This window comes from Kryptolebias marmoratus, linkage group LG23 (genome assembly GCF_001649575.2).
Source record: "Kryptolebias marmoratus isolate JLee-2015 linkage group LG23, ASM164957v2, whole genome shotgun sequence".
Taxonomy (NCBI): Eukaryota; Metazoa; Chordata; class Actinopteri; order Cyprinodontiformes; family Rivulidae; genus Kryptolebias; species Kryptolebias marmoratus.
In genome coordinates, this window is record NC_051452.1 from 4,102,936 (window position 1) to 4,129,076 (window position 26,141).

A 26,141-nucleotide genomic window follows, 5' to 3' on the forward strand; every position below is an offset into this window, starting at 1 on the left:
GATCCACAACAGCTGAAAACAACCTTGTGTCCCTGCCACACACACACACATCTGTCCCACTATCTTTGCAGGGACTTTCCATTGACTTCCATTCATTTCTACAGCCTAACTACAGCCTAACCCTGCACAGAAACGGTTTAATTCTGGCAGGTTTGATGAGCTAATGGCTAGTCTGAGTGGGGGCCTAACGTTCAGAGTGGTTCATGTAAACATCATTTAAATCTTTCTCCTTCTCTTCAAGCAGCACCTCTGTGAAGCCTGGGGTCACTTCCTGCAGGAACGATGACATAAAGATCGTGACGTAAAGGTTTATAAAACAGCGTTTGCCTGAACTGCTGTGGATTATTTGAGTTTAACGCCGTTTTAAGCTTCTGCTCGGATTAGCTGTTAGCTCATCAGTTCAGTCAAAACTGAGGTTGTTCAGCTCAACAGGTAAGATATTAACCACTGAACCCCCTCCAACTATCACTTTAACTGAATTCATTTATTCTCATCTAAATGTGAGACAGCTTTCAGATCTGCTTTCCTACGATGTATAATAATAAAAAAAGACAAAAATCTGTGGTTACAAAGGTGAAAAAGCAATATTTGGTGGTGATCTTTGGGCCCCAGGCAGATTGTGTAGTGGAAATCAATGCCTGGGCTCAGGGACACTTCGGCAAACAGCTGCCTGGGAAAATGATTCTTTGCTCCATCCACAGATGGAAGTTAAAGCTCTACCATACAAAGAAAAAGGAAAGAAATCTGAAAATCTGTGCTTTCAGTCCTGGAGGGAAACAAACGGCACACGGATGAAGAAATTACAGCTTTTATTATCACTGAACATTTTTAATAGAAGCCTCGACGACTTGATTTTTTAAAATCAAGGAAGGTTTTGCTTATTTCAGTAAACTAAAGTCCCCTCAGGAGTCCAGATCTGTCATATTCAGAATGCCTCCAGGCAAATACTTAAAGAATAATAAAATATATATATATATATATGTTAAATGATTTACAGATCATTACTCCATGTCCCTACACTTTCACAAACAGTGTGGCGCATTAATAAATTGACTGACGGGTTTGTGTTCTCATGCATACACAAAAAATGAGTGCAAAACGCATAACTGACACTAATGGCAATTAAATGGCATTTGCTCATTGAGTTCATTAATGTTCTGGTTACAAAGACGGAGGGAGCATATGGATCCACATGTGAGCACATCTGCTAATTATGTATTCACCTTACATGGGCTGCGTGCAAAATATATTAATCACTCAGCAAAAAAATAAAACAGCTGCCAAACACTCCCACGCAAATTTGTATTTAAATGCCTTTCAGCCCACTTTCTGGGAGAAATGTGCCTCAGTGTCTTCCTGTACTTTAATCAACCGATGCTTTAAGGTAGGATGCTTGTTTGTTTTTATGGTTTAAAGATAAAATATTGATTTCCTCCAATCTGTACCGTGGTCCTTTATGATCTTTCCTCCACTTGGGTTTTTCCAAAATGTCGCCAAAATCCCCAAACTTTTCAAACAAATGAGTTCAGACTGACTGATTAACCGATTCGATCTGGAGTTGTAGCGAGTTCTTTAAGGTTCTTTAAGGACTCTCTCATGCTTCTAGCAGGCCTGGTGGACTTTGTTAAAATAAAAAATAAGCCAGACACTGCACCATTAGAGCTCTTTCAGCCCTGGATTTGTTAAGAATGATGCATTTGGATCAGTACTGCTGGGAGTTCTTGGTGTTTGGGACCATCAACATGTATTATAATACCAGTTCAAATGTCTCCGCCAGCAGAACCCGGACAATGGAAGCTGCCATGTTGGATTTCTTGAAACTAGAGATGTGGGGCTTACTCCTCCGGCACCCAATCATGGAGTTACCTGACCTTTCGTTTGTGTGTGAAGTAACTAATTACAGCTAAATGCATTAAAAATAATAATAATATTTGAACATACAGCAGCATTAGAAGTACTAACATGAATCAATAAAAGCCAACACCTGAAAAAACACCTGGAAAGAATTATCTAAGGTCTTCTGTTTAAATTGAACCAAAAGTAATATATTCACACAGAGGGGACAAGACTTCAGACTTGGACTGGGAGCAGCCTACTGAGACACGGCTCCTCTTCCAGGACTTACAGGACCTTTTATGAACTCCAGGATTATAATATGTGTTTAATGTCTGGAACAAATGAGGTTAAGTGGAATTAACTTGACTGTTTAACTAAACATGCAAAAGAGGAGGTCCTCTGAGGCTAATGAGCTCCAGGAAAACCTTTTGGGGACACAATAAATTAATTTCTAACTTCCAGGTTAGGGTTAGGGTTAGGGTTAGGCGCAGGAAATCCTACAGTTGGGGTTGGTTTGGGTTTCCTGAGCCACATCTCCTCACTCTGCAGCTGTCTTTACTCTCTCTAATCTCCCCACAGAAACCACACCTGGACCAGTCATTCTGTGTTTGTCTGCGGCTCTTCCTCGTCCTCCAGCCGGTTGAGGCGGCTGGCCGCCCGTCCTGGTTCTGGTTCTGGTTTCTACCCGTTAAAAGGGAGTCATTCCTTTCCACTGTCGAAACGTGCTGCTCGGCATGAAGTGAAGATTCGACACAATCTGCTGCCTTCCTTAGATAGATAACCTTTACTAATTGGCTTTTATAATCTATGTGAATGTTTTTGTACACTTTGAACTAAAATGTTTTATCTCTGCGTGTGAAAAGCGGGGGAGGGGGAAGGGTTGAGCAGAGAGGGCCCAGTTGAGCCAAACTCACTTCTCCTCAGCTCGTTTGTGCCTAAATCATTTTCCAGGTTTCCCCAAAATTCATCCGAGCCCAGAAGTGAACCCTGAACCCCTGAGTGCCGAGGACGAGGAACAGGCCCGGACGGATCTGCTGCAGAGGAAACCATTATCCACTCTGGTCCCAGCTAATCAAACCAGCTTGAGTCAACAGCCGCGGTGGAAATTGGCTCGTATTTACACTCGGTGCTACTACATACAGATGGGGAGTGTGTACAGTATCAGTGGCAGGTAACACCGAGGGCTTTGGTTTAGAGAAGAGATAGGAGGGCAAACACTTTCGCATGTTGCTAACACGAACATTTAACATCTTATTGATGATCTTAATGATACGTTTCAGACAAATATTAACTTTCCCACTCTAGTTAAATCCACAGATGTGAAGCTATTTAAGTGGTGTTTCTCCAGAGGGGCAGAAAAAAGTTGAATCAGACATGAGTACAGGAGTCAAAGGTCAGATTTACTTTTAGGACGCTGCAGAGGAATCATGTAACGGAGACGCACCAGGGGAAAAGGGTCGAGCGAGAGTTGATGATAGAAACAGATGGGATTTCATTTCGACTGAACGCTTGAACCTTTTATTTTCCAGTTTAGAAATGGTCCAAAACATGTTGGCTTCATGGCTATTCTGTTTCATTTCAGGGCAAATAAGAGTGTTTGATTTCCTGCCGATAGTTCCATTTTCCTATTTGTAGTCCGAATGTCACGCAGATTTTTACACAACGGCCTTTATTTTCCTAACCAAGCTTTTTGTTTTATTTATAATACCCAGATTTGTATTTCCTGGTGACCGCGGGAGAGATCTAAACAGAAGTGACAGAAATGCAGACGGAGGGATTGATGGTAAACAGGTAGAGCCTCAGCTGTGCCGTGTGACAGAGCTGCTTTAAGCCCTGTCATTTCCTACGGCTCATTTTATTACATGTCTGAGCACAAACAGTGTTAGCTCCACAAACACACCGAGGGGCCTGCAGAAACGACTCGGGTCAGGACACCTCGCAGGAAATCACTGCTTCACTGACTCCTGGGCTGATCATTTGTTTTTATTATTTACCAACTGATAGGTCATATCAGCTTTTAAACTAATTGTCCAGCATCCTGCGCTATTAGGAGCTCGAGTCCAAAAAGACATCTGCAATAAGATGCAGCTGGAGCTCCCGAGAAATGAAATGAGTCACAGAAACAATAAGTTTAACCGAGTTGGAGGAGTTTAAAGTGAGTCATTGGACAGCTGGACGGCAGCAGCTGTGAGCCCGGCTTTAATAAAGACGGTCCGAGAGCAGCAACAACAATATGATTTCTCTGCTGACCCCCCCAAACAGGAACTCCAAACTGTGGGACAAAACATCGTTACAGAGTTTAGACGACTGTCTGAGGTAGGACTGAAATACTTGAAATACTTGCTGGTAAGTGGCAAAAAAAAAAAATTGAAAAGAAAAGCCAAGTGTCTTCAAGTCTGGGACGAGTGTGTGTACTACTCACACGGGCCATTTGAGAGTCCTTAAGGGACACTTTCCTCCACAGTAGTGGATACACAACACGCCGTGGACAATCAAGAAGATGCCCCCTGGTTTTTAAAGACAAATGGAGAGCGCCTGATGAGTGCACTCCCAAAACAATGAACACGAGAGCCTCCTCAGAAACAATGACTGGAATCAGGCATGCAGGCGGAGATGCCTGCTGATCAGAGGTGATTGGGAGCCTGTTTGGAAGCTGTTTTATCGTCATCCTGTGAGGAGATATTCAAGTTCTCTAACTCAGAGAATAATCAGTCGCGGCCAGTAACGTTGCCGTGCCAACCTGCCCCTTTAATCCAATCACCTTAGGGCAGCAGGTCAGGGGTTGTTCTGATTGGATAACCAGGAGCTTTGAATCGGTAATGATGTTAATATTCTCCATATGGCTTTCTGTGAGAGTGAGTGTTCCCAAAGCGTGGAGCCTAACCGGAGGCCGGCTACACCCCGGCGTTAATGGCTGGTGGAGAGGGAGGTAAAAGCCAAAGCAGTACTCTCACCCCCCCTGGGGCAAACCACTCCATGTTCCCACTTCCAGCCTTCTTTCCCGAGTCCTGAGCGTCTACTGCTGGCTGCTGCTGCTGCTGCTGCTGTGCAGCCCTCAGGACTGCGTTTCAAGCTGAGGTTAGAGTTGTTTCTTCCTCCTCCTTCAGGTCTCTAGATTTAAGATGTGGGAACCAAACAGAACCAAACAGAACATGATTTATTGCATCCACAGTTTGAGCTGCCGTAATATCTTCCAGTACAATTAAAAAGGAGATAACACGCCGTGTAGGTCTGCTTTTGTTTCAAGTTTGAATCCTGATTTTTAAATTTCGACAGAATGTTCTTGGGCACAATTGACTAATAACAAAAAATATCCAAACCATTGGTGCTAAATTTTTAAAGAACATTAAACCGATCCAATATAATGACATGGAGCAAGTCCTTTTTATTTCCACTGAAAGCCTTAAACTGTCATCTGAACGATGGCAAACAGATCTATTTTAGTAAACATTATCTCTCCCTTTGAGGCAGCGTGTTGGTAGACCTCATCATGTCATAATGGTTCCTGTAGTCTGATCTGGAAACCTCAGCAGTTACCCCCCGTGGACTATTACAGCGATGATAGTCGTAGCTTCATGTCTGGCTGTATAGCTTTAAACTCAAGTGCAACGGCTCAGAGATGGTAGACAAAGTACTGCATGAGTCTGCTGATCTTTCTGCATTCACCAACTAAAGTTTCAACACGTCTATTAAAAGCAGATTTAGGAAATCTCCAAGATTTGTGACTTTTGTATCCAACTTTTTCTTCTTTGAAATCATATTCAGTCATTAAAGTGTTTTTATCCTGTTCTTTCCGATCTGCTGCCATACCTCCTTGGTGGAAATCTATTCAAAACCTCATACGTGTCAACAAACTGGCACGCACAAATAACTGCGTCGGCGGTTCGGCCAGTTGATGATTCTCCTGGACGGGGGACCACTAATAGCGTTAGAAAACGACATACTGTCATTTAGCAACACGGCGGAGGAAGTAAAACGCCTCAATTTCATCCTCATAGCTCTTTTCTCCTCTCTCTCCATATGCTCCCATCTGTGAGATGCTTTGCCACATCTCCTGTTATATCCACGCACACACTCACTTCCTTCACTCCCAGCCCTCCAGCTGCAGCCCCAGCCGGCTCCACACAAAGGCAGGCCAAATGTATGCTAATGAGAGCCAGGCCAATGGTGGAGCCGCACTCATTTTGAGAGGAAATGGCTTTCAATAATGGTGGCCCCCAGGGGGATTTTGCACAAAGTTCAGCTCCACTTTGAAAAATGCATTCAATTCTCTGCTGTGTCTGCTCTCCCCCCCCCTCCATATAAAAAAAAAAAAAAAAAGAAATTCCCGGAATATATTTGTCCTCCTTTTCCTCGTGGGTTTTTTTGTTTTTTTTGCCAGTGAGACTTTCGGGGACAGAGGAGAAGAGATTTATCTTTGGAGAAAGCATCAGAAACAAGAATACAAACATCTGAATCTGAGTGGTTGTTTCTCCTCCTCGTCCCCAGAAACACGTTAATTATACAAGTACAGCATATTAAATGGCTCTGGCGTCTAAAAATACTTCAAAAGGGAGATAAACAAAAACAAAGAGGAAATGTATTCAGGCGATGAACATTATTTGAACCCTAATCATTATCTGCAAATCTAATCAGGTAAGCAGGCAATCTGATGGCTGCCATTATTAATAATTTACTGGGATTACGCACAAACCGAACACCCATACTTCCCATTTTAATTTATCTCTTTCGTTTTTAATGCTGGGGAAATCATTTCAGAAAGGAGAGAAATGCCAAGCTCCAGAGATGAAGATCTTTGATCCTCAACAATAATCGATCTACATAGAAAAGCAGAAACATCTTGTATCTTAAAAGGTGGGTTCTGTTGATATGTACTGTCTTAAACTGACAGTTAAGGTCTGAAGTGGGGTTCTGTGACAAAGTTAGGACCAATAAATACCTTACCTGCTGTAGGTAGCTCTTTGATGGACCTTGGTTTGGAGAAGCTCATCCAGGCGGGTCAAGACCAAAATGGACTGCTGTTGTCTTAAAACAACTCCAGGATTAAAAGTCTCACATTAAATCTATAAATCTTCACATTAAAGGTTTATTCTGTCAGAAATATTAAGATATTCCTGCTTTCCTGAAGTTGTTTTAGGATGGTAGGAGTCCTGCTCCGACAAGCCATCAGCTCACCAATCAATCAGAATTAAACTCGGTCAAAGAGTTATCTACAACAGGTAAGATATTGTTTACAACCTGTCCACAGAACCCCACTGCTTTGAGAATTTACTTGTCTATAAATTGTAAAAATATTAAAAATAATCAAACATTTTAATCCAGACTTCCACACAGTGACTGCATGATAAATTGGATTAACAATTATAAGATAATCACATTTTAAGTAAGACGTCGACTCAAATCGTAGTAAAAGGTTTGATTTGGGAAAGTTTACCCAAATCGCCCCCCCCCCCTTGAACCAGAGCCGATGTCTGAGCTCCCTGGTGCCTGTCATATCATGAGGGGCAATAACCCGTGAAATAACTGTTCTCTTTTTCCCGCTCTCCTCCTCTCCATCCCGGTGTCCCCTCTCCTCTCCCCTCGCTCGCTCCACGCCGCTCCACGCTCCACTTAGCAGTCGGGCCGTGAAGATGCTCGGCGTGTGCACACTTGCAGTTTTTTGGGGTTGAGCGTGTAACACGACAGGAGAAGGGCTGGAGCCTAAGTGGAGGTTCTACATCCTGTCTGTGTGCCTGTGCCCCGCTCTCCGGAGAGCTGATCAGTCCTATTCCTGGGATGAGTAGACACTCCCAAGGCAAACACTCCAGATTTAATTATAAGCTCCAAAGAGGATTAATCTGCACTACTTGTGTGTCTGTGTGCCATCAGGAGTGGGAGCAACACAAAGGGAGGGAGTGGAGAGAAGTCCTCCCTTCATTTCCAGCACTGAAGGATAAAACCCACAGATAAAGTGATCTCACCTGGGCGGCGCGGTGTAATCCACATCTATCTCCTCGTACCGGTGTCTCGGGCGGGATTCGGCTCCTCTGGGTGCCATCTGCAAAGCAAAGTAAGATTTTAAGCTAAAAAGATTGCATGTTCAAACAGTGAAAAATCGAAATGCCCTGAACCCATAACTGCCTCACTGGAAGTAATTTAGGCAGAAAGTAAATAAAAAATGTGTTAATGGATCTGTATTCAAACAGCGCGGCCTTAGGCTGCATGTTTAACCTCAGTAATATTTCAGCAGTCCACTGATAATGTTACCCACTGAATGAATATTTACAGCGTGCATGTTTTCACGCGCAGCCTTGAGGTTTTTTTTTTTTTTTTAAATCGGAATAAACACAACACGGGATCGCATTTGTGCTGCGCTGCCACATGCACTGCCACATGCACGCCGGGAAGTGATTAAATCTGTGTACATTCTTAGCTGGATAAACCCATCTTAGCTGGGTATCACAGCAGATCAGTTAACCTCTCTCCAACCGCGATGCACCTGTCTCCTGGTTAGACGAATATGCAGTTCCCATCGGGGGGGGGAGGCGATTCTAACTCAGAATGTGGCACAACTCCTGGTAAAGACCACATACAGCTTTTGCTTCAACGCTCCAAGGTTTTAGGCCCAACTACGTATGAACTTTGAGGTTACCTGAACTCAACGGTACCTTATTTGTAAGGTCAGAGAATCTACCAAACTGCGATCACAGCAAAATCATCCATTCCTGCTTTTAAACATCTACTGAAGCTGCGTCTTCTCCAAAGAGGAGGATGATGGTTAAAGGTCTGACTGAGAAAAACTTAGCTCTTAGTTCTCATACTCTAAATGTGCTTATGTTTAAATATGCTAAACCTAAAAAAAAAAACCTGCTCAAGCAGCTCTGAGATCCCGTTTTAAAAGATATAAATGTGATATCTGTAAACCGTGACTTCCTCCAACAATGTCAACACAAAGAGGGTTTAGGGCAAAAACATCTGTTGACCAACAAACTTTAAGGGGCTGAAAATGATGGCCACATTTTATTTTTAGAACATAAATTAAACAGTTAGTGAGCAAAGTCAAACAGAGCTTTGAGAAATGAAGGAAAGGGCAAAATGGAAAAGTTAGAACCTCAAACTTCAGCTTATTGAGAGATCACTTCCTGTTTTCATCTCTGGGAAATTTAGCCAACATTTTCTTACACAACAAACAGGACAATCACAATCAGGACCAAGAAGTGCTTAGAAATATTTCCATCCCATCATAATGTTTATTCTTCCTGCAGCTCTACCATCACTTTTATTTTATTTTGAGAGTTTGAAGCGAAGCCTGATGTAACTTCAAATTTTGTAGCGTAAAAGTGGTCAAGGAGTCCGATAACACAAAGAGACTTAAACAAGCATCCCTGAGGGTAGAGGAGAAAACACACAGCTGGACTCTGAGTTTTAACATCCAAACATCAAGTCAATGCGTGCAATTCACTGCAACACATTCTGCACGGCGAGCACGCTGGCCAAACACACAGGAGGACATATTTGTATAATTATGAAAGCAGCTGTACCTAAACAAGCAATGGGTTGTTTAACAGACTCCGGTGCAGCAGTTTAAAGAGGCAAACAGTCACGCATCGTCCATCAAACACTGTATTTAATATCACAAACAAGCCAAATACACTCCAAAGGGCTCCACGCAGGCCCGTGTGTTGGTCCGTTTCGCTCATGTGAACCAGTTCGAACTCCGTATGTCAATAAAGCAGCTTCACATCACCAGATATCGTTAGCCTAGCAGCTGTGGTGTCTCCGAGTCGGAGCAAGGAAGTGAGAGTTTACTGTAGCTTCATGCACACAAGCGTGCGCCTTTGTGTGCAGCCTTAACACAATGTCAGGGGGTGAACGTTTCATGTGTGTGTTACATGGGGCCATCATGCAAAGAGATGCATAAAGGAGGCATTAGAGGCAGGGACTCAGGTGGAAGACCTTTCATGTATGTTTTTATTTGGTGATGCTGAACTCGGCTAATAAATCTTCAAAGTATCGTGTCAGAGGGAAGAGGGAAGGTGCAGCAGAAGAATGATGAGGACAGGAGGAAATGTGTGTTTGGATAACATGATTGGAATTCTTTGTCCATTGATTGTATTAACATAATAGCCTGCAGCCATAGGTCTGGATGATCCTTTTATTCACTCACACACACACAGATTATGGAAGTCTGTCATATGGATGCTTTTCAGGCAGAAGCCCATTTCCCCCTAAATTAGTCAGCCAGCTTCAGCGCCAAATGATGTGCTTTGAAAGGTTGCTGTGGCGTACACAGGCAAGTAAACACACACACACACAAATAAAAAAATAAAACAGGTCTCAGTCTCACCATGGCAACTGGTAAAACAGCAACGTGAAATTCATCCAGGTTGGATTGAAAGCTGTGAGGAGGCGGTCAGTGAGCGCGGAGCCCCGGCTCTGAGGCTCCAGGAAGGTTGAGAGCAACGAGGCGCTCTGAGCTACCTCTGACACGACACGCAGGTTCCCGTCCTCGCCCTGAACCTGCCCACGTCATCTATATGTCTGCATCTGCAGGACGGGTCTGAGCGTGGTTGGTGGTGCCTCGTTGGTGGTGACTGAGCTTCATGGCAAGCCACAGTAATGTTTTAGTTCTCAATCACACCGAACCCCAAAGCTGAAGGAGCTTCTTCACCTTGCAGCTTGAATCAATGGGTAATTGATATCGATAGTTTGCAGCCCTAATCGCGACAGAACAATGGCTTCTTATGTGTCGAGTCACTGGATGTGCTGCGATCCTCCAGCTGCCAGCGCTCTGACAGGATGCTTGGCATGTGTGCGAGTGTGAATGAGCAGAATGTCACTTTTCCATTTTGTCAAATGAGGAAAGCTGGGCCTTGACAGGCCAGATGATCCGCGCTGAAACTTGCTCACACACCACTCTCGGCTTCGGCGGCACAGCTGTCGCATTCATCACAAAGTATTGCCAGGGCCCAGGAAATGAATTTTCTTGGGAGCACTTCTGTGCTGTGCGGTAAACCAGTGACGCCCGTATAAACAATCGGCTGCGGCTGAGAGCCCGAGTGCTTTGACACAATGCCTGAGCCTAAGATTTTCCAAGACGTTTAACTCCGCTGTCTCTTTTCAAATGGCATAATTAGCCTCCTGTACTGCCATCCATCCTCCCCCCTCCCTCCATCCATCTTGGATGCTAATTAAGCATGTGTCTCAGTATGGAGCCTCTGCCTGGAACCCCACGCCCACCTCCCATTGGCAACCTCGCCGCATACGCCCCGCGTCCGACTGGCACCATGAGGAGCGACCCATCCGATATCAACCCCCCCAAAGATGGCTGTGATGGGATTTTACAGAATGAAGAGGAGACGCGAGTTGGCGCAGAAAGGAAAACTGTAAATATTTGGCACGAGCACTGGGGAAAACCAACAAAGGGACTTGTGATGCTCCCCGTACTGCTGCAGAAATAAATCAGCCGCGTTCATAACAACATCCAGAGTTTCTGCTAATTATCTAATGTCTAAACAAGTTCAATTTTATATTATGCCTTCGATGCCTCTGTCATTTCTCAACATGCTTTTTCATGTAAACCTTTAGGCTTTTTGAAAAATACTTGGTCATTTTCAGAGGGGTTTTTATTATAGATCAGAAAAACTGCATATTTATTCCTCCTTGCATTGAGTGACATTAAAGAGGATTTTTTTTTTGCCTCCTCTTGAAATCTTAAAGTCATGTCGTTTTAAATGTCAGCACAGCAGATGACTTGGATCACTTTTAATTAGAGTCAGGGATGTCCCGAGCCGATCGAGACGTCTTTTATCGATCGTATCAAAGCTTCTGATCCGATTCTACGTCTGGTTTTACGCCATGTCAGCCGTGCTGCAGACATAACCTGCTGAGATGAAGTCTTGGAAATTAAAGGTGCCCGAGCGCCAGCTGCTGGTTTTCTTCCTGCTGTCAGGCGGTAAAAGATTCGCTAACAGATCGCTACAGCTAACTGACATTAGCCAACAACAAACGGCTGCAACTCAGCCAGTTTAACAGACGCTGAGCTAAAGTTTGGTGTGGTAGTAGCTGAGAGTCATTCCCAACACGACTCTGAGCACCACACACTGTGCATGATCTTTGCCTTTACCTGCTGGAGTCAACGCCGTCGGTTTGTTAGCAGAATTACTCATGAATAAAAAAATGACTGTCACAGCTAATCTACCTTTAACCACACAAAAATGTCTCCAACTCAGTGGGTTTTTATTTTGCAAAACATTACTGACAACTCAGTGTAGCAAACAGCATTAAAGAACAAGCTAATTACTACTGCAAATGTAATCACTAAATTGTTGCAGCAGATGCACAGAAACACCAAGCTGCTCATCAGAGGCAGGGTTTCTGCTGGCCATACATGTCCACAAAATGTCAATAAAAAGAAAAACAATTGCTTTGTTTTAATCTAAAACAGAAAAAAAAGACGTAGATGGCAATTTCACAGTAAATAATTATCCCCTTTCCCCGTTTTCCTTCTGTTTTATCGCCTTGTTTTTATTCACACCAAAACAAAGTGTCTTTCTAATTATCCCAAATGTTCTTGCAAGACATCTTGTCGTCAAGGAAACCAATTAATAATCAACTAATACTGGGAAGGAAGAAAATAATAAAAAAAAAGGTCACGGAGCCTCTCCCGGGCTAGTCGAGTCTAGCTTGTTGGCATACGAGATGATGTCGAATTAGGAGAGAGTATCTCAAACAGGAGGCTTGCTTGGCCTCCAGTGTACACTAAACACCCCCACACCTGGACCCGGCTCGCTCCGAGCTCGTTAGCAGCAGATGGTACACACACACACACACACACACCGGGACCAAGGGTTATACACACTCAGAGAGGAATGCAGTATATTTTGATAATAGGCCAATCTGGTGGTAATTGTCCTCATTGTTAGTGTTTGTTTAGGTCCAAACTTCTGACCTGAGGACAGATTTTCACATTTACTTACAGTTCGGTTCAGACTTTGGTGAGGTGTGTGTGTGTGTGTGTGTGTTTATAAAGCAGTTAAACGACCCCAAAGCTGCATAAAATATACAAACTTAACACCAACTTTCTCTTCTTTGGCACCATAAACACCTATTTATCTGTCTGAATTCCTTTATTTACGGCTCGAACATTAAGCCCCAACAAATTGATTGTATTTACGCAAGTGGAGAAAAATGAAAAGAATGTTTTATGCATCTTAGTAAAATTTCCTGATGCCACTGGCTGTAAGTGGACAAACACTTGCAGAGAAAACTGATGATGTGCAGCCAAAGACGGGGTTTGATTTAAACAACCATCTCGTAACGGGAAGATTTATGTCACTATTCTGCAGTCGAGTTGTTCCGATAAAGCAGCTGTGCTTTCTTTTAAGATTGCTAACAGCATATTAGGTCATCAAACCGCTGGTCAAGTTTTAGACGACCTCAGACGCCTGTTTCCTGAATTTGCATGTGTCGGAGCTGTTTATTTACTGAAGCCGTGTCTCTGTTCTGGTCTTCCTCTGCGGGTCTGTTTGCCTCCCCGCTGCTCACTGTAATAACATCCCCACACGCCTGGAAGAGCGTGTAGGTGCACATGTGCACATGTTCCCCGTCGTTGCTGCGATTCCCACAGAAGGTACAGTCACTAGTCCTCCTACTTCCAGTGTTAGAGTTTTATACATCAGGACATAATAAACAAATTATCTGGTCTTTACAAATTCTAAAATTATACAAATCTAACCTTAAATGGACAACACAACAGATTGTCTTCTTTACCAACAAAATAAAAATGTAAATTACTTCATTAATTAACAGCTTATAGAACCAACCTGTGCAGCAATAACTTGTAACCGTTTTCTGTATGAATTTATCAGTCGTGGTTGTTGAGGAATTATGCCCACTCTCTTTTACAACACAGATATTTGTTTCTGCACGGCTCTCTGAACGTCCAACCACAGCATTTCAAGTGGGCCGAGGTCTGAACCTTGACTGAATCCTCTCAGCATCTCGGTTCTTTCCTTTTTGGACCATTCTGTTGTAGATTAGCTGCTGTGTTTCGGGTCATTGACCCAACTTGGTCCAGCCTTCAATCTGACGTAAAAATACAGAGGTGTTCATGGTTGATTCGATGATCGTCCTGGTGTTGTGAGGTGTGTTTCATGGTCAAACGGACATCGTTCCAGAAGTCTTGTGGTTCGTTCAGATGCCGTGCTGTCGTGGTCTTTTCTCACCTTCAACCTGCTACGACCAGACCTTTTTTAATATGTCCTGATGTGTAAAACCCTGAAACTGAAACAGGACTGACTGACAAAGTTTCTGTTTGTTCTTGACAAATCTGTGCTGTAAGAGTCTGTGAGTACACAGATCCGGGAGCTTTAAAGCCTCTCACAAGAACCTACTCCGTTAGAAGAAGGTAAAACCTCCAACTTCCAGGACTTGTGCTCTGACAAGTCAACGTTGGACAGTTTGCCGTCTCCTCCTTCCAGTGACAGATTTAAAGACACGGGGGGTCCTCGCCACCATCGGTGATCAAGTCTTTGATGAGTGAATCGAGCTCCTGAAGCTTCCAGAAACGATCTGTGACCTGCAGATGCTTTGATGCAAGTCCAGCTAAAGTCAGAGGCAGCTGCTGCCCTCGTTTTATGTCCTTCTTCCAACTTTTTCACCTTCACCCAGGTTTTAGGACGACAGTCGGCTCACATTAGGCTTTTTGTTTTTATTGTTGCGTGATATTTACTCAAGTTAAGAGATTCAGTAGAACTAAAATAGGAGTAATGGATCCAAGTAAGATGGTTGCTGATATTGTTGTCTTCACATTTAATCAATGAGCAGAATATTTGTCCCGATGACTCAAAAATAAATACAAAGAGATTTTTCCTCATCTGAAAACGCCCCTAAATGGGGTCTCACATGGGCAGCTACTGTAGATGCAAAAGTTGCAAAGAATTTGATTTAAAAATCATAAAACAGACTAATAAGCCGTACATATACATTTAATAAGCTGAGTACGAGCTCCTCCTTGTGATATTTGGATTTTGTAAAACATTACTGAAAAAAATCGTCCAAAAAGCCACCCTCCGTCTCATAAACGGGTGGAAACACACAGTCCAAACTTCCTTGCCGTGGATCCGAACGTAGCATTGCTTTGACGTGAGAACAGACACGAGCGAGGAGGAGAGCGGGGCATTTCTATCAAACCTGCAGACTGATCACACTCTGCAGTTTGCCCCAAGGCCAGAGACAAGCTGAGGGGATAAAGACACACACCAAATAAGTCCCTGTAGGCCTTCGCTGGCCCAGATGGAGACGAGTCGAGGAAAATAAATAAAGAAAGAAATCACCCGGTTGCTGTGCAGCATCGGAATGAAGGGACTTAAAACGAGGGAGAAGAATGTAAAAGCCTCAGGGATGATCTGCAGAGAGACAAGGACAGAGAGGAGGCGGCCGTGGATGGAATCCCTCATTGTGACTTTGCAAAAAGTGGAGAGGAAGGAAGGTGAGAAACGCCTGTGTGAAAACTCCTAACAGGAGTCGGTGTGAACATAATGCTGAAATGAGATGTGAACCCGTTTCCTTTTGTCTCCAAGGAGCGTGAAGACGAGTTTAGTCTGTGTGTCGGTGAAAACGTGCCTTCAAACAACGATCAACCCAGTCGCATCCTGTTCCTGCAGCTCCATTTAATGTGACGAGCAGTTGGGTTCAGAAATACTTTTATTATACTAACATATTCTTCTAATTGTCCTGTCATGACCTTTAACCTTTAACCTGCTCACCGCGGCCTGTGGAGTCTGTGGTGGCGTGGTCAGACCGCGGTCTGCCCGCGGTCTGCCCGCGGTCTGACCACGGTCTGACCGAGGTCTGACCACTCCTGGGAAGATTGGCGGCTGTCTCAAATGTTGCCCACTTGTGAAAAATCTCCCCTGAACGACCTTTGCCCTTTTCCAGGTCGATGGGAAGCAACAGCTGCTTACTGAAGGTCACTGCAGATGTCATTGTGTTAATATACACCTGTATGCCTTAGAGCAATGATTCCCAAAGTGTGGGTCGGGACCCCAGAGTGGGTCACTCAGCACCAAAAAGGGGTCCTTAGATAATCTCCAGATATCAGCTTACAATAAAAAACTGTGTTTGCACCATAATCGCTACAAAAACCTAAAATACAAGTCCATAAATTGATTTAAAAATAGTATAATGTATGTGAAGACTGTTTGTGTTGTTATGTCCTTATTTAATAGAGTTATTAGCCTTTTTGGACGTTTAAACAGCCAACAGACGGGGTCACTCTTATTTTATGGGTCAGAAGCTGAAATGTTTGGGAAACGGACAAAACTCTGCTTTTATAGAGCTGCTCACACTGATGATGATGATATATATATATTATCTTTTCATTTTATTCTTATTTAATGTTGTTTTATGAAACACTCATTGTGTCCTTTTGTATTTTTTCATACATCTTGACAGGACAGCTCATCTTGACTTTTGTCCGTCTGCGTTTGAGCACGCAGATAGGCTAAAGAAAACAAAGACTTGGGGGAATTGTCCCCATTTTCTCTGCTGTAGACGGAGATATGAATTAAATCAACTCACTTATTTCGTTCTCACAAAAGCTGTTGTTCTCCGTCAAAAAAAGAAAGGAGAAACCGGCGTGCTGGCACGGTTTAAAGGCTTTTGATCTGCGAACAATACCCGAATGGTATGAGGCAATTTTACTTGTTTTCAAAAGGTAAAAATCAATTTGTTTAGGAATATTCATGAGCAATCACTTCCTGATAATGCCTTCCTCGGAAATGTTTCAGGGTGCTGGTGCAAGACACAATTACATTTGCAATGCAGAATGTGTGGAATTATCTCACCTCACTGGAAAAGAATGAAATGAGGGCTGAGCACTGAACTAAATACCTAATAAGACTTTCCCTTTATAATTATTACCTCACACTCGCATTAACAGAGAATTTCCCCTCAGCCTGTTTTCCAGTAGCCTTTTTTTTAAGTTATTTTAGAGTTTATGATCCAAGCGTTGCACAGCAGAAATTGGTTGTTTTGCTGAGAATATTTTTTCTTTATTAATGCATGACAGCGCTGCCAGCGGAGGACAGACTTTAATTAATGTTACAGTTAGGAACGTACTTTCTGTTGCAGCCCGTGTTCCTTGGATCTGTTGGAAAGAGCACCAACACCAACAACCTGCTTCCGTTTGGACCACAACAAGCCAACCCACAGCTGCCTTTAGTCAGAACAATCCTGAACTGTTGCTCTGGTCCGGCTGCAGGAAACTGACAGGAAACAACAGCGAGCGGGTGAACTCGAGGAACGTTACAGAAAAATCCATGATTTGCTTTTTTGTAATTAGTAAAAATATGAGACAAAGACACTAAGTGTGTTTGACTGGAGCAACATAAGCTCTGAAAGCAGCTCCTGTTTGGACAAACTTGAGGTTTGAAGCTTTTATACGATTTTGATGGCTGAGTGAGCGTTCATGTTCCACGCTCGACTGTGGTTTGTGTGTTTGTTAAGTGTTTGTGGTATGTCACCTCCTAAAAGCCTGCTATAAAACATCTGTAAATGAGGGCCCAGACGTGGATGCATCTGTTCAGTTACAAGCACAAGCAGGATTTATTTTTCAATCTAAGAAGTGTAAAATGAGCTTTTCCTTTGAGAAAGAAAGAAAGAAAATGTTGAGCGACTGCAGCAGAAACAAGAGACACTCCTCATTAAAAACTTGCAGGCACATCTTTAAATACCCAACACACACACACACAGACACACACACACAAGGGGCATATGCTAACCTGATTAACACTAACATTAGACAAACATTAGAGCTGCCTCGCTCAGAGCAGCTGCTGTCTCTTTCTCACTCGTTCACAACACTAAATGGACATTTTCAACCCTGTATTTGAAAAACTTGACAATTAATTGACCAACACAGGGTGGAGTGGGGAACTGGACAGACGAGGTGTATGCAATGTCATCATTTCTTTGTGCATGCAGTTTTATTTCTCCTAAAATCCTAATTCACCCTTTACTTTTTAGCCAAACCCTGCTTTGTAGGGTCACTCAGAGGGGGAAGGAGTCTCATTTCTTTCTGTGATGGAAGCAAAAAGCTCAGAGCTTTGTGGCCCTAGAAGATGAGCTGGACTGCAATAAAAACATCACAAATAGAAGCATTTCTCTGTTAAAATTAGTTTGTCATCTCCAAAAATATAATGTACAAATTCAGCATATGATATCAAATAAGGGAATTACTTGTGTTTACAGAAAATGAATCATCATTAACTGATGGCATGTCGACTTTTTGAAAGTCCAATTTCCCAACGAAGCGTTTGAATTAAGAGCCGAGTGGTCGGGAGTACGGGTAAAACAATGCCTGAGCCCTGTTTAAACAGAAGTTACAGACAAAGGTGCATTAATACCATGATATCCTCTGCTAATACAGGGACGGCACACCAAAAATGGGCAAAGAACATTGAGACAAACTGCGTCGACTGGAGATGCAGACTACTGCAGGGGTTAGTGAACACACATAATAAATCTTTATTTTCCCTGCAGATTGGCTTTTAAATGTGTTTGTTATATCCTTTTTTTACTATCAAAAGAAACAAAAGCCTGTGTGCCCAGGGTGGGGGGCTGATCTGTGGATTTGATTGACAGTCCAACCAGCAGGGGAGCCAAAGCACAAAAACAGCCTAAATGTGGCTTACAAGCCGAAGACAAAGAACAATCTGTTAGCGATGGTTCTGAATGCTAAGATCCGCGCGAAACAAACGCAGCCAGATCATTTCTCTTATGGGTGGCGTCGGATGAAAAGAAGACACGACAACGCTCGTTTAGGTTGTTCTTTAAATCTTGAGGGTAATTTTGAGCGAGCGAGTGTTTTGTTAATCAGGCTGCTCTGTGGCTTGAAGCCAACATCACCATCAGCCAATGACGGGCCGATAATGTTTGCTGCTTTATCTCAAATGAAATGTTTGGATTGGCCGGAAGCCAAAATGTACGTTCTTCATCTGTGCAGACAGGAAGGAAACATACATTCCTACTTTTTATGCTTGCATCCTTTAAATGTCTGAATATCTTTAATTAGGGGTGAAGAGGAGAGCCTGACCGTGACAGTATATTGAGCAGTGTATCCAAAACAAAAAGGCCTAAAATCTGTTTCGTAATGTTAGAAAGTGACCTGTCCAGGGTGGTGCCGAAGACAGACGCCAGCTGCTCGGAACCACGCACGGAAAAGCAGGTAAAGAAAACAGATGTGTGGATTTCTTAATAAACAGGAAAAGAAGTTCTAGCAAAGACCGACACAGGACCTGAGAGATGCATCATCCTTCAGCGGATCATTCATCCTATGTCTGCTTTCAGCTAACAGCTCTTTGGGAGCTCCAATATTAATTTATGTGTCAAACGCTGTTATTGTTGGTATTTTTAACTAAATTAACTGAAGAAAAGGCATCAAATCGTGCCGCTGTGACAGGCTGCAGTCTAAGATCCTATTAAAAATTGGTATTTTAAGTTGGAAGTGGTGTGCTGACACAGCACTGCTTCATTAGTCGCCTTTTACGTCTTAATTGTTCTCAAATCAGAGTTAATGAGCTCAACAAACAAACCAGTTCCTCTGAAAATGGTCAGGCACTGGACTGAGAATGAGAACTTTGAAAGAAAGGTTGATAAAGACCACTTTAAAGCTTATTTCTCTTCCTCCGTGTAGACGTCTGTATTCAATCCATCTGCTTTCTGTGTCGATCCAGCTCCTCTTGTCAGGTGTCCCATTTTCCCCATCTTTCCCCTCAAGAATCTCAGTCTGGCTTTGACTACTTTGTCACAATCTGAAAATCTTTTTATAAGTTCTCACTTCCATGCTGCCATCTGCATTCCCCCCGGGTATCCGAACGTCTTTATAAGCAGCTTCCTCGCTGCTTTTGTGGAAGTTTCTCCAGCAGCAGCAGCGGCACAGCAGGACCGGCCCGGCAGCCTGTCTGTTACACCCCTGCCTTGCATGTTTGTGTAGATTCAAACCTCAGCCCCTTGTCGCCCCGGCTGTAAGGAGTCAGATAAAAGCAGCGATGTCGAGTCGCTGGAAATGTGGCGTTCATACTTTCTGCCTTCTCTTCCACTGTGGGGTTTCCTACATACGCTCCCAGATGAATGAGTGTGGCTTCATTAGGACTGTGGAGAAGAAAACATTGGGGAGGGTTTAGCTTGTGGGCATGATACACCCCACGCAGATCACCACTGCCTGCGTGTGTGTGTGTGTGTGTGTGTGCGCGCATATCTACGAGTGTGTCGGCCATCGATCACGGTGACAGGCGGGTGCGTGTTTACTTAATGATGTGGGGGTTTATTTATGAAGTGATGGCCGACGTGTGGGAGGGGAGGGAGCGATTGAGACAGCCTGAGGATGTGACATTAAAATATCATCAAGGTGATGGATGGTCGCGCACACAACATTAGAGAGAAGTACAAAAAACAGCTGCGCGACGGAAGACGAGCCGCGCTCTGGACTGGAGCGAACGTTGAGGTCTGTCTGCGTGCCGTTGAGGCGCCCGCTTTTCCACCACGTCTCCTACGAGTTCATTAAGGTGTCGCTGTTGAGTCGAAGGTAAGACGAGTTCACGTGGTCCAGGCACCGCTAACGCTGGGACTTTAAAAGGTTTACTCAACCACGATGTGTGGGAAAAATCAGGCTCACTAATAATAAATAAGTTCAGAATTAAATCAGGATTGGGTAAGTCGTAGCTAAGCTTAAGGTTAATATAAAGTTTATAGTGTATGATGTATAATCAATATAATGTCCTCTTAAGATATAGAATGGTCTGATTTTGGCCGTCACTACTGATAAATAACTACAGTCAAACGGATGAACATTTACAAACTAGTCTTTCTTATTAATATTCCTCTTATACTTCCGTAAATAAACAACACTTAAACGGAGCTCAGATTCCTCCATTCTTCGAACTGAAGCCAGAGAAAGACAAGTTCTCCTTGTGAAAAGAAATTCCTCCCAACATCTGGGTTCTTGGACTGATTTTGGCCACAGTGGGGATAAAAAGGTCCTCGATTTTAAACGTTGCTGCTGTTGGACATAATTTACCTTTCCATCTCTGTCAACAGCTTGAATGAGTCCTTGATCTCAAAGAGAGACAAAATGCTTGTTTCTTCTAATCTCTAAAACAAGCGACACTTCCTGAGAACAAAGTTGAGTAGAGAGACAAATCGTGATGATTCAGGACAGAACAATACTGAAAAAACACAAAAAGCAAGTTTTATGTGTTTTTTATGGTCCCTGAGCTCATCTACAGATTAATGTACTTGGTGCTGTATAATTATGTTTCCTTTAGAGATGTTGGACATGAGTTCCTGTTGACAGCTGGACATTGTCTTCATGTCCAACGTGTCTTCTACAGGACCTCTTCCATGCCAAAATAAACTGGAGAGAATTTGGAGATTGCCTGACGAATGTTTCAGCCGCTGGAAAAAGAAAGAAAAGGATGGTGAAGATATCCTGGAGGAGCTCAATCAGCAGCGAGAAAATACCAACTGATGTTGTAATTAAACACAAATATGAGCTCGATTTGAGGTAAATACAGAAAAATAAAATAAAACTGGGGGAAACGTAGGTTAGAGGTTGAAGCACCACTCAGCACCACTGCTTTGATTTGATTGCTAAATAGTGCTCCTATTTTTAAATCCTCAGAAACTGTGGAAGCCCAATTTAAAATCAAGCATATTTTTTAAACATATCCCCAGAACCACTGCTTAATCACACACTGAACCATTTAAAAGTATAAAAGAAGTTCCTCCTAACTCAGTTTATAGAACAAAGATTAAACTTCTGATGTACTTCTGAGCCTTAATTGGCCATCACGACGTTCTGAAGAGCCTGTCGATGGCATATAGAGAAAACAGACAGAGTGTGATTGGCAGAATTACAAGGATGACCTATCTGCAGACGGGGAACATGGGGGACGCGTCACATTAGAGACTAATGGGAAGAGCAGGGACAGGGACAGGGACCCTTAAAGATCTCCATCTCAACATGGAGAAGGAACGGAGACCCACTGCTTTTATTTGTCACTTTAACGTAGACATATCTGTTTCTAACACACACATAACCTCAGAAAGGAAACAAAAGGCTCTTCTGTCCTTGTGTAAAGAGCTTGGAAAACCTTTTTTTCAAGGATATGTGTGAGCGTAAAGGAGCAGCGCGGCTAAAAGGCTCATCAAACAAGGCCGATGTGAGCGAGCGCCTCACTGAAGTGGTCTGCATTCATGCTCCTCTCAAACTGCACACAGAGAAAATAACTAAATGTGGAGTGAATCAAACAGCGGGGCACAGATAACTCCACTTCTCCAGCAGCTGAGGATGAACACATGGGCCCACTTCCACCTAATATTGGGCTCAAACTTAGATTTTACACTCAACCACATGAAAACAGTTTCAATAGGACTTAAATCTAAGACTTCTATGTATTTATAGTTGACCCCATATCAGAAAAATCTATTGCAACAGTATAAACTAAACGTGTTTTGTCTCTTTAACTCAATTTTGTATGTTTATTTACATCCATTCTTCCATTTTAAGTTTGAAAATCATTCCAAAAAACAATACAGTCATCCATCTCTCCATCCATTGTCTTCTTATCTGTTGGTCACAGAAACAAAAGGTCCAGGAGAGAAACCCCAGACATCTGCAGCTCCTCCTGAGGGATTCAAAGAGCAGGTTCTGGGTCTGGCCCGGGGCCACCGTACAGAGGTATTTCATGGCCGTGGGTGAGAGCTGGAACGCAGACGCACCAGTAAATCAGGAGCAAAGCCCTGATCCATCTGCCCGTCTCTTGCTCCATCACCTGGGATCAAAGACTCGCCACCAACCTGCAGGAAGTAAGCCTCCATTTTCCCAGAGGAGAAACACGGCCTCAGACTTACAGCTCTGACTGGAGCATCGTGAGACAGAGAAAAATAAAAATATTACAACAGATGACCGTCATTAGATAAAAAAAGAAGAAAAGCAGCATCCGAAAGAACGAGTCTTTGAGGAGAAAAAGGTTTGTGAGAATATTATTACAGAGACTGACCGGAAGGATTTGACCCAAATGAGAGGCAGTGTCAACTTCTCTGCAATTTTCTTCAAATGGTGGAGAGTTTTCAGCCGAACAAAGATAATATTCCAGATCTTTTATTTCTTCTGTAGAACAGAAAAGCCTAAATGAACCATCCATCAAGTCTGAAAGCCAGGCTCTGATGGCTGAAGGTTGTAGTCGCTCCTGTGAACCTACTGTATGTCCAGGGACATTTAGCAGCTTTAACGAGACAAACTGCTTTCTGCACTTATATTAAAAGACGTGGCTGCAGGAGGAGTGAGTTCAGGTGATGAACTGACTACCTGAAGTCCAGGTACGTTTCAAACGAATAAAAAAAATACAACTCTGCAGGGAGGATGGACAAAGTAAAACCTAAAACATGTCATTCAGGGCAGCGGCCCCCGACCCTTTCAGCTCCACGGCCCGGTTCGTTATCACGGAGCGGCCTTTAAAGGTGCGGCAGATAAATACAACAAAATAAAACGATACGAGCGGCATGAAAAACCTAATAAAGGTAAATCCAACGTGTCCTCGCAGCTTTGTTAGCTGCGTTATCAACATGAATAACAGCCTGATGTTCTCTGCCCTTCAAAATAAGAGCCCACAAAGAATCCAGCTCACCATAACCCTGAATCAGTGGAGCCCTGAGTCTGTTTCTCAGTAACCAGACGGTCCCATCTAGGGTTTCCAGATGTTTGTTTTTTACTCGTTTTGCTGCTTGTGGGTTTGTTTTTAGCTAACGGATCACATGACCTCGATAAGCGTTCTGACAGCATCAAGAGTCAGAGACGGATGGAGCGGAGAGAATCCCATCAGTTTTCAAAATAAATGTCGTTCAGACAGAAATACTGTAAGTTAATTATTCTTTCTGTGTGGCCCGGAACCAGCCCGCAGCCCGGGGGTTGGAGACCTCTGATCTACGGGACGTCTCAGTGCCAGAACACCTTTCAGATGTCGAAAAAGTGATTTAAAATGTTTTTTTGAATATTTTGTTGGAAATGATGGATAAATAAATAAAAATAAATGACACAAATATGTCGGATTCACACCACATGTAATGAAATATAAGATACTTTTTATGTTGAAATTTTGCCTATAAAAAGGTATGAATGTGATATTTCTGAGTAGTGAAGAGAGCTGAACAACAAAAGAGGATTAAAATAAAAAATCTAAACATAGCAACATTCTTTTCTCCTTTTGTCAACATATAAGCTTCCTGTTTCATTCACACGGTGAGAGCAGGTCTGTGTGATTGTAGGTGGAGTGTTTCATTATCGGGCTCCTCGGGGGAGGAACCCGCTGCGGGTTCGATCAGAGGCTGCGCCGCAGACTTGCTGCGCTTTAATTGTATCAGAGTTACGGCAGCCGGCTGCGAACCGAGACACAGAGACCTTTTTTTGGGTGTGGGTTTACGTAATGAGTGAGAAAACCCCCGCAGGCGGGAAAGTGTGTCTGGGAGCGCCTAATGAAGACTGATTCAGGGGATTCGCTGCTCAATAAGCAGGAGGCAGGTTGAATCAGCTGATGCAACACAGATTTGTTTTACTTTTACACTTAATATTTAATGAAAAGCAAACCTAAGTTTCTGATCTGGATCAAAGCGCGATTTTCTGCATCTTTGGGCTCCCTGTTAAAAAAACAGGTGCTAAACGGGTATTGATTTCCAGCCTGAGTATGCTGAGTCGGCGAGTGTACAGAGGTAAATCTAATGATTCCTCAGGCTGGATCAATGGAGGGACGCTTGGCCGTGCAGCTTGTTGAAGGGAGGGTTTTAAGGTGCAAAAGGAGGAGGGAGGGGAGCAGAGGTAAATGAGACAGGAGAAAGGAAAAGGAGATGAAGTTGTGGTGTTGAGCTAAAAGAAAAGGTTGGCTGGAAATGTCAGGGTTCTTTTTTAGAAACTAAATGATGCCAGCGGGTGCTGCGCAGCTCAGAATGTTAACAAGGGAGAGGAAAAGAAAAACAAAAGCTCACCCGCTGCGGGTCGTGTTCCAGAACTCGGCGTCTCGCTGCGTCCAGCTCCTCGTAACCTGGAGCGGCCCGGGCCTGCTGGTACTCCCTGCGCAGCCCCTGGATCCGCTGGTCGCTGCAGAAACAAGACGAGAAGAAGTCGTCGTAAACTTGAGAGCCGTGGCCTAAATATCAAACCCAGTTGCCGTGGAGATGCTCGCCTCAGCTGGGAGTTAAACAGGTCGAAGACGGAGTATATTCTGCATAATCTTTTATTAAACCCAATGATATTCTTTTGACGTTGCGATGACAACCCTTGACAGCGCAGGAAGGCAGACAGAATATTCACAAAGCACTGCCTCTGAGAAGACATCAGCATCTGAACTAAAGTTTCTGCAGCTGACAGAGAAAACCCAGGTGGAAGGAGAACGACATGAATACGCCTTCTCGTTTGAAAGTCACACAGAGCAACTGAACTACAGATGAGACAGATCGGCACATCAACGCCCCAATGGTTGGACTGAACTCAACCAAAACTAAAAAAAGTTCAGCAATTAAATAAATAAAGTGACAGGGAGGAGATCGGAATAGGACAGAATGAGGACACTGGACCGTAACGCCAGAGAAGCTGTACGCCTAAAGTAAAGCGTAAATAAACAGGCGGCTGCGGCGTGCGCTCGCCTAAAAGAGGTGTTACTGAACCACAACACGGCTTTATCAGAGTTTACTGCTGACACCGATGTGTTTGTTTGCCGTTTCACAACTGGGAGATTCAAATATTCAAGCTAAAACAAACAGAAAGCTTTTCCACCGGAGCCTGGGTGAAGCACAGACAGGCCTTTAATAAACAACCCGTCACTGAGGGGGTGTGGCCTGCAGGCAGGTATTGACCCAAACAGAGACGGAGCTGATAGAGAGGTTCATTAGTGAAGTACAAAGCCTGCATGCTGAAGTCTCTCCTGTGACCCTGTCTTTAATTAGAAAACCTGCCCGTGTGTGTGTAATTCTGCGGTCCGCTTTCTGACGGCGGCCCGGTCGCCTCGCTGCGGACAGACGGCGGAGTCACTCAGAAACTTCTATCCTGCCATGGTTCGAGCTGCGGAGGAGCGCTGGAACGAAACTCGGTCCCGATTTTCCTGCCAGGAAGGAGCAACTTTTCAAAAGTTTCCGTGCTGCAGCGAAAAAGCCCGATGGCTGGTTCCGTTTTAGGACGATGGCTGGTTCCGTTTTAGGACGATGGCTGGTTCCGTTTTAGGACGATGGCTGGTTCCGTTTTAGGACGATGGCTGGTTCCGTTTTAGGACGAT

General features: G+C 43.6%; 1 protein-coding gene across 2 annotated transcripts in view; it reads right to left on the reverse strand.

The window, feature by feature from the left end:
- The window catches only part of pard3ba (par-3 family cell polarity regulator beta a), a 149,409-nt gene that overhangs the window by 31,007 nt on the left and 92,261 nt on the right, over positions 1-26,141 (reverse strand). For both annotated transcript variants that reach the window (XM_017434394.3, XM_017434395.3), the window contains 2 exons: positions 24,859-24,970; positions 7,797-7,873 (listed from right to left, as the gene is read on the reverse strand). In XM_017434394.3, the coding sequence (XP_017289883.1) occupies positions 7,797-7,873; positions 24,859-24,970 (189 nt within the window). The remainder of the gene's footprint in view (positions 1-7,796; positions 7,874-24,858; positions 24,971-26,141) is intronic.